The sequence below is a fragment of the Oncorhynchus nerka genome, linkage group LG24, assembly GCF_034236695.1.
Source record: "Oncorhynchus nerka isolate Pitt River linkage group LG24, Oner_Uvic_2.0, whole genome shotgun sequence".
Taxonomy (NCBI): domain Eukaryota; kingdom Metazoa; phylum Chordata; class Actinopteri; order Salmoniformes; family Salmonidae; genus Oncorhynchus; species Oncorhynchus nerka.
The window spans coordinates 13,728,493-13,740,697 of record NC_088419.1 but is presented as its reverse complement, the minus strand read 5'-3'; the positions used below and the strand labels follow the sequence as shown (position 1 = coordinate 13,740,697).

At 46.2% G+C, this 12,205-nt stretch overlaps 1 protein-coding gene across 3 annotated transcripts in view; it reads right to left on the bottom strand.

Annotated features, from left to right (window-relative positions):
• LOC115107543 (pleckstrin homology domain-containing family G member 3) overlaps window positions 1–12,205 on the bottom strand; it is a 119,466-nt gene that overhangs the window by 23,897 nt on the left and 83,364 nt on the right. For all 3 annotated transcript variants that reach the window (XM_029630941.2, XM_029630937.2, XM_029630940.2), the window contains 5 exons: window positions 10,175–10,275; window positions 3,654–3,723; window positions 3,446–3,492; window positions 2,237–2,387; window positions 1,376–1,507 (listed from right to left, as the gene is read on the bottom strand). In XM_029630941.2, coding sequence (XP_029486801.2) covers window positions 1,376–1,507; window positions 2,237–2,387; window positions 3,446–3,492; window positions 3,654–3,723; window positions 10,175–10,275 — 501 coding nt within the window. The remainder of the gene's footprint in view (window positions 1–1,375; window positions 1,508–2,236; window positions 2,388–3,445; window positions 3,493–3,653; window positions 3,724–10,174; window positions 10,276–12,205) is intronic.

Genomic DNA, 12,205 nt, shown 5'->3' with positions numbered 1-12,205 from the left:
GACTCCAATCAAGTTGTAGAAACATCTCAAGGATGATCGATGGAAAAAGGATGCACTGAGCTAAAAGTCGAGTCTCATAGCAAAGGGTCTGAATACTTATGTAAATATGTTTTTTTTTTTTTTATGTTTAATACATTTGCAAAAATGTCTAAAAACCTGTTTTAAAATAATGCTTTGTCATTATGGGGTATTGTGTGTAGATTGTTGAAGACCTTAATTTATGGAATCCATTTTAGAATAAGGCTGTGACATAACAAAATGTGAAAAAAGTCAAGGTGTCTGAATACTTCCCGAAGGCACTATAGTTTACGGGTAATAGATCCTCCAAACAGAGTTAAATACATAATCAAGCCTAACTGCACATGATAAACAAATATATTCCAATGACCAGTAAATAACTGTCCCCATGAGAAATTAGTCTAAGAACACAATGTAGTCGCTGTTTATTTTTACACGGCCTTTGACGACAAGCTCCCATGTATTGCCCTGCGAGGGCTACTCTGTGAGGGTCTCCTGGGGTTGGCTGTGCCATGTCTCTGGTCAGAAATGTTGTACACTCAATCTAGTTTAACAAGAGAGGAGAACCATGGAGGGTTTGTAATTGATGTTCAGAACATTGGGATGTGTTCCAAATGGCACCTTATTCCCTCTATAGTGCACTACTTTTGACCAGGACCCCTAGGGGCCTCTGGTGAAAAAGTAATGCACTATAGGATATGATGTGCCATTTGGGACAGAGACTCTTCACATGCACGGACCTGACCTGAATAAATGAAATGTAATAACAGCACAACATGAGACAGGATAGCGGCAGGTAACCTCGTGGTTAGAGCATTGGACTAGTAACCGAAAGGTTTCAAGATCGAATCCCCGAGCTGACAAGGTAAAAATGTGTCCTTCTGCCCCTGAACAAGGCAGTTAACAGACTATGCAGTCATTGAAAATAATAATGAGTTCTTAACTGATTTGCCTAGTTAAATAAAGATCAAATTAAAAAAATGTAAATAAGGATTAGACAGACGGCCAGTGGGGTTTAAATGTTTATTCATGTGTGAGGGGCTTATTCACATTGATTACACAGGGTGTTTGTGTTCAGCTCTGTGTGGCAATCGTTTCCTAATTGTCTCAGAATATGTATATGGTTGTTTGCATGTTTGTGTTAGGGTTTGCATGAAGGAGGCGTCTGTTCAGCTCTGTGTGGCAATCGTTTCCTAATTGTCTCAGAATATGTATATGGTTGTTTGCATGTTTGTGTTAGGGTTTGCATGAAGGAGGCGTCTGTTCAGCTCTGTGTGGCAATCGTTTCCTAATTGTCTCAGAATATGTTTATATGGATGTTTGCGTGTTTGTTTGCATGAAGGAGGCGTCTGCTAACCTGCAGTCGAACGGCATGCTCGTGTTTCCTCTTCATGTCGTTGATGTACCAGGCCACGCCTGTCATGGTGTAGATGGCTTCCTCCACTACCTCATAGCCCTCCTCTTGTGGGTCAAAGTGCTTGGCTATCTCCTGCAGAAGGAACACAATAGTTATTTAAACTAGTGCACTTCCCACAGACATGGCTTTTTAGTGAGAGATGTTCTGTTTGTTCTAGTAAGAAATTGAACCTACGGTGTCAATATATCTGAATCATTTCAAGCTGCTTTGGAGAACATGAGTTGGTTCCTTCAAAAATGCATCCTTTCTTCCTCCCATCCTCAAGAGTAATTACTGATCTGACATGGATGGATAGGGGCAATCTATGAAGTGGAAACCCATCTTTACACCTATCAATGTGTGTCAGATCAGTGATAACTTCAAGGGAGGGTAGGAAGGAAAGATGTATTTATGTATTTTAAAAGTATTTGAACCAGGATGCTATGGCAGGGCATTCCTTCGGTGGTTAGTTGGAGCAACTACCTGGAGCAACTACCTGGAGCAACTACCTGGAGCAACTACCTGGAGCAACTACCTGGAGCAACTACCTGGAGCAACTACCTGGAGCAACTACCTGGAGCAACTGTGATACTTGATGAGCCTCTCAACAGGCTGTATTCCAATAGTATTAGTGCTGATCTAGGACCTGTCGAAATAATTGTATTGATTGTGATCTAAAAAGGCTAAACTGATCCTAGATCAACACTCTTCTCTGAGACGCTTTGTGGACATTGGCCCTGATCTAGGATCAGGTCGCCCCCCTGTCCATATACATCTTATTCATTATGATCTAAAAAGGCAAAACTGATCCCATCTCTGTACCTGAAGCAATAGGTGGTACTTGAGGATCCTCTGTACAGGCTTGAGCAGGTAGGAGCCCAGGGGAAGGGAGCGTTTTAGTGAGGCCTGCCGCTCCCGGAACAACTTGGCCAAGGATTTGTTCCTCATGCAGTCTGTCAGAGCAGCCACAGAACTAGATGGAGACAGGACCGGGTCAGTACTACAGAAACAGAACTAGATGGAGAGAGGACCGGGTCAGTACTACAGAAACAGAACTAGATGGAGAGAGGACCGGGTCAGTACTACAGAAACAGAACTAGATGGAGAGAGTACCGGGTCAGTACTACAGAAACAGAACTAGATGGAGAGAGGACCGGGTCAGTACTACAGCCACAGAACTAGATGGAGAGAGGACCGGGTCAGTACTACAGAAACAGAACTAGATGGAGAGAGGACCGGGTCAGTACTACAGAACTAGAAGGAGAGAGGACCGGGTCAGTACTACAGAAACAGAACTAGATGGAGAGAGGACCGGGTCAGTACTACAGAACTAGATGGAGAGAGGACCGGGTCAGTACTACAGAAACAGAACTAGATGGAGAGAGGACCGGGTCAGTACTACAGAACTAGATGGAGAGAGGACCGGGTCAGTACTACAGAATGAGAGTCTAAATGAAAGTATTGGACAATGATTGAATAATTACACACAACACTTAGTTATGTGAAGTGATGAAACTGGTGCACATCTCCACACGTATCTCTACAATTCAATATGTGTCATATGTTCCCCCAATTACCCATTTCAATATGATCATAGTCATCGTTTTTGTTTCTCACCCATTTAATTTGAGAAAATGGACTACAATTTGTACATATCTCTGGAGTGGGTTGAAAACACAACTAGTAGGTGTGTAGGATGCACAGGAGGTTGGTGGCACTTTAATAGGGGAGGGCGGGCTCGTGGGGATGACTGGAGCAGAATGGTATCAATCACATACTTTCCAGGGGTTTGATGTCATTCCATTTGCTCTGTTCCAGCAGTAATGAGGCGGTCAACCCAATTTTTCTGTAGAACTCCTTTTTTGTGTGTAACAGCACAGCAAACAGAGTATACTTTCTACCACTAGGTGTCAGTAGCAGACATCCCCCCCATGGTTTTCTTCACATGCTCAGTCTGTTTCTGTGAACAGTTGAGCCAGTAAAAGCTGCACATGCGCCAGGTACACTGGCCAGCTAAGAGAGTTCACTTACTTTGGGTAGTTGGTACAGTACTGTGTATAGATCTCAAAATACTCTCTCTGAAAGAAAAAAATGATATGTTACATAGTCTCAATACTGTTCGAAAGGGAGTGTTTATCCACCAAAAATGATGACGAGTTATTGGTTTCGAGCACTGGACGAAACTCTTCAGCAGGGCAGAGAATCATGCACAGCATAATAGGATTGGAATTGCACTAACCTTCATGACGAAGCACCTAGCGATGGCAACAGGGTCATTGTCACACATATCTAAGGACTGCAACAGTTCACTGCAACACAGAGGTCAGAGATCAAAGATGAGGCCTGGTTAGATCAAATGGCAAATTATAGAGGTATGACTTTTGCAAATATATTGCAGATATCGTAGTGCTGTACATTTCAATCACACTCGTAACACACAAACCAAAGCAGCATTTACTTCAGGCTTTTGTCCACAACTCCCTGAAATGCTACATTTCATAATCAATACTAGAAAAAGAGATGTGGTTAAATATTGTTGTGTCCATCTGGTCTTCAGGCCCAAAGTTGTTTGCTTTGGAGCGTCGAGAGCCATGACCACAGGGAAATGGGCAGAGAGACAATCTTCCAACGTTAGGAGTTCGAATCATACTGATGTCCTACCACACGAGAGACACAGCAAACCCAGACCGCACGCCATGTCCTACCACACGAGAGACATAGCAAACCCAGACCGCACACCATGCCCTACCACACGAGAGACACAGCAAACCCAGACCGCACACCATGCCCTACCACACGAGAGACAGCAAACCCAGACCGCACGCCATGCCTTACCACACCCAGACCGCACGCCATGTCCTACCACACGAGTGACACAGCAAATCCAGACCGCACGCCATGCCCTACCACACGAGAGACAGCAAACCAAGACCGCACGCCATGCCTTACCACACCCAGACCGCACGCCATGCCCTACCACATGAGAGACACAGCAAACCCAGACCGCACACCATGCCCTACCACACGAGAGACACAGCAAACCCAGACCGCACGCCATGCCCTACCACACGAGAGACACAGCAAACCCAGACCTCACGCCACATCACGCCATGCCCTACCACACGAGACACAGCAAACCCAGACCGCACGCCACATCACACCATGCCCTACCACACGAGACACAGCAAACCCAGACCGCACGCCATGTCCTACCACACGAGAGACATAGCAAACCCAGACCGCACACCATGCCCTACCACACGAGAGACACAGCAAACCCAGACCGCACACCATGCCCTACCACACGAGAGACAGCAAACCCAGACCGCACGCCATGCCTTACCACACCCAGACCGCACGCCATGTCCTACCACACGAGTGACACAGCAAATCCAGACCGCACGCCATGCCCTACCACACGAGAGACAGCAAACCAAGACCGCACGCCATGCCTTACCACACCCAGACCGCACGCCATGCCCTACCACATGAGACACAGCAAACCCAGACCGCACACCATGCCCTACCACACGAGAGACACAGCAAACCCAGACCTCACGCCACATCACGCCATGCCCTACCACACGAGACACAGCAAACCCAGACCGCACGCCACATCACGCCATGCCCTACCACACGAGAGACACAGCAAACCCAGACCGCACGCCACATCACACCATGCCCTACCACACGAGACACAGCAAACCCAGACCATACACCACACCACAGAATGCCCTACCACACGAGAGACACAGCAAACCCAGACCGTACACCACACCACGCCCTACCACACGAGAGACACAGCAAACCCAGACCTCACGCCACATCACGCCATGCCCTACCACACGACACAGCAAACCCAGACCGCACGCCACATCACACCATGCCCTACCACACGAGACACAGCAAACCCAGACCGCACGCCACATCACACCATGCCCTACCACACGAGAGACACAGCAAACCCAGACCGCACGCCACATCACACCATGCCCTACCACACGAGACACAGCAAACCCAGACCGCACGCCACATCACACCATGCCCTACCACACGAGACACAGCAAACCCAGACCGCACGCCACATCACGCCATGCCTTACCACGAGACACAGCAAACCCAGACCTCACGCCATGCCCTACCACACGAGACACAGCAAACCCAGACCGCACGCCATGCCCTACCACACGAGACACAGCAAACCCAGACCGTACACCACACCACACCATGCCCTACCACACGAGACACAGCAAACCCAGACCGTACACCACACCACACCATGCCCTACCACACGAGAGACACAGCAAACCCAGACCTCACGCCACATCACGCCATGCCCTACCACACGAGACACAGCAAACCCAGACCTCACGCCACATCACGCCATGCCCTACTACACGAGAGACACAGCAAACCCAGACCTCACTCCACATCACGCCATGCCCTACCACACGAGTGACACAGCAAACCCAGACCGCACACCACATCACGCCATGCCCTACCACATGAGACACAGCAAACCCAGACCGCACGCCATGCCCTACCACACGAGTGACACAGCAAACCCAGACCGCACGCCACATCACGCCATGCCCTACCACATGAGTGACACAGCAAACCCAGACCGTACACCACACCACAGAATGCCCTACCACACGAGAGACACAGCAAACCCAGACCGCACGCCATGCCCTACCACACGAGAGACACAGCAAACCCAGACCTCACGCCACATCACGCCATGCCCTACCACACGAGAGACACAGCAAACCCAGACCGCACGCCACATCACGCCATGCCCTACCACACGAGACACAGCAAACCCAGACCTCACGCCACATCACCCCATGCCCTACCACACGAGACACAGCAAACCCAGACCGTACACCACACCACACCATGCCCTACCACACGAGAGACACAGCAAACCCAGACCGTACACCACATCACGCCATGCCCTACCACACGAGACACAGCAAACCCAGATTTCACGCCACATCACGCCATACCACACGAGACACAGCAAACCCAGACCGCACGCCATGCCCTACCACACGAGAGACACAGCAAACCCAGACCGCACGCCATGCCCTACCACACGAGAGACACAGCAAACCCAGACCTCACGCCACACCACAGAATGCCTTACCACACAAGAGACACCGCAAACCTCACGCCACAGCACGCCATGCCCTACCACACGATACACACAGCAAACCCAGACTGCACACCACACCTCAGCATGCCATGCCCTCAGTGCTAGCATGCACTTTGTCAGCCACTTCAGATGGGCAAACCAAAACTTACCATCCACAACCACTGGAGTAGCAAAAACAGTCCCCCGATAAGACTAAACAATCAGGGGACGACAACAGACAGATGTCAGTTTGGTAAACAGCTTCCGAGGCCTCTGTCTTCAACGTCTTTGGTCTCACAGAGTTTAGCCATATAACAGCCGGGAACACATGAGTTATTTAGGACAGGGTTTTAATTACAATGCAGACTGGTAGAGGCAGTATAAGGAAAAGGAAAGGCTGATAAAAGGTCAAGAGAGCGAGAGAGAAGCGTGGCTGAAGAGCGAGAGAGAAGCGTGGCTGAAGAGTGAGAGGGAGAGAGAAGCATGATCTCCCTTTAACACGGGACGCATGAACCATGATCTCCCTTTAAAATGGGACGCATGAACCATGATCTCCCTTTAAAATGGGATGCATGAACCATGATCTCCCTTTAAAATGGGAAGCATGAACCATGATCTCCCTTTAAAATGGGAAGCATGAACCATGATCTCCCTTTAAAATGGGAAGCATGAACCATGATCTCCCTTTAAAATGGGACGCATGAACCATGATCTCCCTTTAAAATGGGACGCATGAACCATGATCTCCCTTTAAAATGGGACGCATGAACCATGATCTCCCTTTAAAATGGGAAGCATGAACCATGATCTCCCTTTAAAATGGGATGCATGAACCATGATCTCCCTTTAAAATGGGAAGCATGAACCATGATCTCCCTTTAAAATGGGACGCATGAACCATGATCTCCCTTTAAAATGGGACGCATGAACCATGATCTCCCTTTAAAATGGGAAGCATGAACCATGATCTCCCTTTAAAATGGGATGCATGAACCTTAAATGTTACAGGGACAATTTGGGTAAAAGATAAAGATAAATTCCTGATGAGCACCAGTTACACTCTGAAGTACAGCTATTGGGCATCGATGGTGAAGAAGCAGACAGGTAAAGTGCTTCAGGCCAATCACAGGTTAGGTTGACAACACCTCAGAACAGAACAGCTCATATCTCTTTTCTCCCTGAGGGGGAAAACACACCATCAGCACATAATTGAACAAACCAACCGTTATGGGGCTAAATAAGATTCACCCAGTAACCACGCCAACAGGACAAATGGCTTTTCTATCTCTAACCAGAAGTTAGAAAAACACAGGAATCAAATGAGTTACTTTGTTCCAGACGGGATGCCCTTTGGTTGTAGGGTGAGATCCACAAAATAACATGACACTTCAAGTCATCAACCATCCCTTGACTGTCAGTTGGGAGAAGATGTGTAGGTATACTTCTATAACATAACCGTAGGGCCGGGACGATACCAGTATCGCAATACTCATTAGCATTAAGGCAAGGAAACAAAACATGAAGCGGATTTAACTTCTTTAGGAAAACAGCCCTAATGTTGGAAACAAACATCATTATGTCGTCATCCAGAGTCACATGTGTTTACTTTCCAAGCTACAGCATAACACAATATTTGACATACAGCGGGTTTTTAAAGGACCAAGGAGTTCGGTCTGCTTCGTTTACATTTTTGCCCTGGAAAAAACATGACGATACTGCTATCGTCACAACCCTACATGACTCTAGCAGGCACAACTTGACACATTCAAACAGTCATTTACACAGCCACTGGCGTCTACAATCAAGCACCACTGCGGAGTGCCTTTTTGAAGACAGTGTATATAGACAGTGTATATAGACAGAAACAGAATGTAAGCTCGCCAGATCAGGATGGTGGTACGAGGCTAGTGAGCACCAATATTCCATGTGCCTCTCAATCCCTTTTCACACAAATTCCAGACACACTTTATTTCAGGTGCTTTCTTATGAGCCAACCACTCTACAAAATAACAATTAGGTAGGAAGTGCCACTGTGCAATGAAATTCAGAGTTTATCATCTATACCAGTCTGCCTAAAATGGAACAAATATTCATCCATCTTGATTTGCTGGCTCGTTGCAATACTTATATACAGTACACTACCAAAGTTGTTAGAGGATGTACTCTACTGTGTACAAAGGCCTCTGAACAGTGACCCTGACTAAAGTGCTACTGAATGATCCTACTTCTTCTCAATAGGCAGGGCTAGAAAATGCTTATTTTGGTGCTACACCTCATTGAAATACTCTAGCGTGGGTTTTGTGTTTTATTCCAGTGACCCTGGGGCGAGCACGGATGACTTTCGTTAGAGGACATTGGGGAAAAAAACATGTCGTTTGGCCAGTGAATATAAAGCACAAGGCCATTTTCATTGTGCTTACTTAATGACAGACGTCATATGTGCTACTGCAGTAGTAGGGGAAAGGGGAGGCTACCGGTGTACCATTTCTGACTTCAGGGAGTATTGCATGTCATCGTAAATCAAAGTTAAAAAGGACAGGACCCACCACTAACAAACATTATTGTGGATGCTGGAGCATAGATGGGACTCTCTAATCTCAGGCACTGTAGGATAGCATTGGGTAGTGAGGTGGGTGGCCTGGACACGACCCACCACTAACAAACAGTAGGAGTGTGGTGACGTTACTGGTCATGAGGCCAGCTATCTTTAGCACACAGCTTTTGGTGTTCAGATGCTTCAGTGAATAAGAGGACGAGAGAGTAGCTATTTGTATGTGTGTGTGCCCACAGACATTGTTTTGGGAGGCAGTGTGGTTCAATTATTTATTTTTCCTAAACACAGGACTTGGCCCCTGTTCACTTGCAACCCAAATCTCTCTCTCTCTGATAGGCCTCTGTGGGTCTCTGGCTCTAGATCTGACACACTAATACAATTGGGCCTTTCAGAGCACAAAGGACCACTGTCAACACAGGCGGGCCTTCTGTAAACTGCTCCCCGGCACCATGAACCAACTGTGGTGTACAAAACCATTGATGACAAATGATGAGAGTGGTAGCCTGACACAAAAGTGTAACCGAGTAAATATGCTGTTTCATTGTCTACTGGAGCGAGACGTGCAAAGAACGTGTGTCTGTTGCAGGAATGCGTGTGTTAACGTGTGTCTGTTGCAGGCATGCGTGTGTTAACGTGTGTCTGTTGCAGGCATGCGTGTGTTAACGTCTGTCTGTTGCAGGCGCATGCGTGTGTTAACGTGTGCCGTAAACGCCAACATCAAATCCATCATTGTAAATGTGGTCTTCCAAGCTCAGCAATCAACATTTCCATTGAGAGCAATTTCACCCATCAAATCAGGCACATCAATTCTGAAATTCTCCTCTTGTAAATATTTAATGAACGTGACTGACTCTGAGAATCCTTACTTGTGTTCTGTTAAGGACACAATAGTTTCATCAATAGTTCAATAGAATTGCCTTGACAATGTAAATGGTGTTAATCCGTGTGTAACTTGGGTACTGGGGAAAACAGTCACTCACTCTTTCATTCATTCAGTCGTTCACTCCTTCGTACAGTAATTCCTTACATCCTCACAAGGATAAGAGAAATGAGTTAGTCAGCGGCTCACCTGTTGAACTCGTAAATGTCCTCGATGTTTCCAAACAGGGCACACACCTGTTCTGGTCTAATGGGTAGGTCTGCCTGGTCGATGATGTGGGCCAGGTAGTCCTGCAAGGCAGATAGTCACAATTCACCTGACTACATCATGACGCAAAAGTCTCAAACGAAGAAAAAAAAGTGGATTCATTTACTTTTATGCCTACATTTTAGTATGGACTTTCCACTTTTCATCAATGAGCATTTTAGGTCCACACACTATCTACTAAATAGAGTCTAACTAAATAGCACCGTGTTCATGAAACATGCTCACACCTAGTCTTAAAAACCCAGGTACGCTACATTTTCCCCCCGTATTTTCAAAGCGCTATGGACACCTATCAAATCATAACGCTTTGTTTTAAAGTCCAATCACCACAGGGATTTATTTGGTATAAATGACTTGGTAAGAATGGGTACTTCGGAGCCACATATAGATAGTACCTCAAGCATATGGGGCGGCAGGGTAGCCTAGTGGTTAGAGTGTTGGTCTAGTAACCTAAAGGTTGCAAGTTCAAATCCCTGAGCTGACAAGGTACAAATCTGTCATTCTGCCCCTGAACAAGGCAGTTAACCCACTGTTCCTAGGCCGTCATTGAAAATAAGAATGTTCTTAATTAACTGACTTGCCTAGTTAAATAAAATACATGGTTTTGTACTTTTGTCACACTTTTCATCACGTATCTCTGTGGTGTTTGCATTCTGTTTCTATGAGAAACAAAAAGATGGGAATGTATCAGGGACATATCACTGTCTTTGACATGTATATGCAGTCTGATATAACTGTAACAAGAAATTAGGGAGGACAGAAATACAGGAAAACTGGATTGCAGAAAGAGACATTTGTGTAGGAGTATGGCTAACGGTGGGATGTTTCTCTTAACCTTTATTTACCCAGGTAGGCAAGTTGAGAACAAGTTCTCATTTACAACTGCGACCTGGCCAAGATGAGGCAAAGCAGTTCGACAGATACAACAACACAAGAGTTACACCTGGAGTAAAACAAAACACACAGTCAATAATACAGTAGAAAAATAAGTCTATATACAATGTGAGGTGAGATAAGGCAGGTAAAGGCAACAAAAAAAAGGCCATGGTGGCGAAGTAAATACAATATAGCAAGTAAAACACTGGAATGGTAGATTTGCAGTGGAAGAAAGTGCAAAGTAGACATAGAAAAAGGAAGAATTGGTTTTGGGGGTGACCAGAGAGATATACCTGCTGGAGCGCATGCTACAGGTGGGTGATGCTATGGTGACCAGGTCGCAGTGGTGGGTAGTATATGGGGCTTTGGTGACAAAACAGATGGCACTGTGATAGCCTGCATCCAATTTATTGAGTAGGGTATTGGAGGCTATTTTGTAAATTACATCGCCGAAGTCGATGATTGGTAGGATGGTCAGTTTTACAAGGGTATGTTTGGCAGCATGAGTGAAGGATGCTTTGTTGCGAAATAGGAAGCCAATTCTAGATTTAACTTTGGATTGGAGATGTTTGATGTGAGTCTGGAAGGAGAGTTTACAGTCTAACCAGACACGTAGGTATTTGTAGTTGTCCACATATTCTAAGTCAGAGCCGTCCAGAGTAGTGATGTTGGACGTGTGTGTCACTAAGCATGACATCATAGACATAGGCATGACATCACAATGTAGGAAAGGGTATAAAAGCCCAAATCCACCAGTACTGATTCAGTTGAGTGACAGAGGGCCGTTGGTACATAGAATTAGAATACTTAAGAGCAATACAATCTGATCTCTATGGGTTGGTAAGTACCTTCATCTGACTTCAGTAATACCTTAACGCTGTGTCCCAAATGGCACCCTCTCTCCTAAATAGTGCACTACCTTTTATCTGGGACAGCCCACAGGGCTCTGGTCAAAGGTAGTGCACTATACAGTCTGGTAGTGCACAACCAGTCTGTTTTATATGAGGATTTTTATTCGCTCTTTATTGCAAATATTCAGATAACTGTCTATAACTTTCACCAGTGACTAAAATAAGA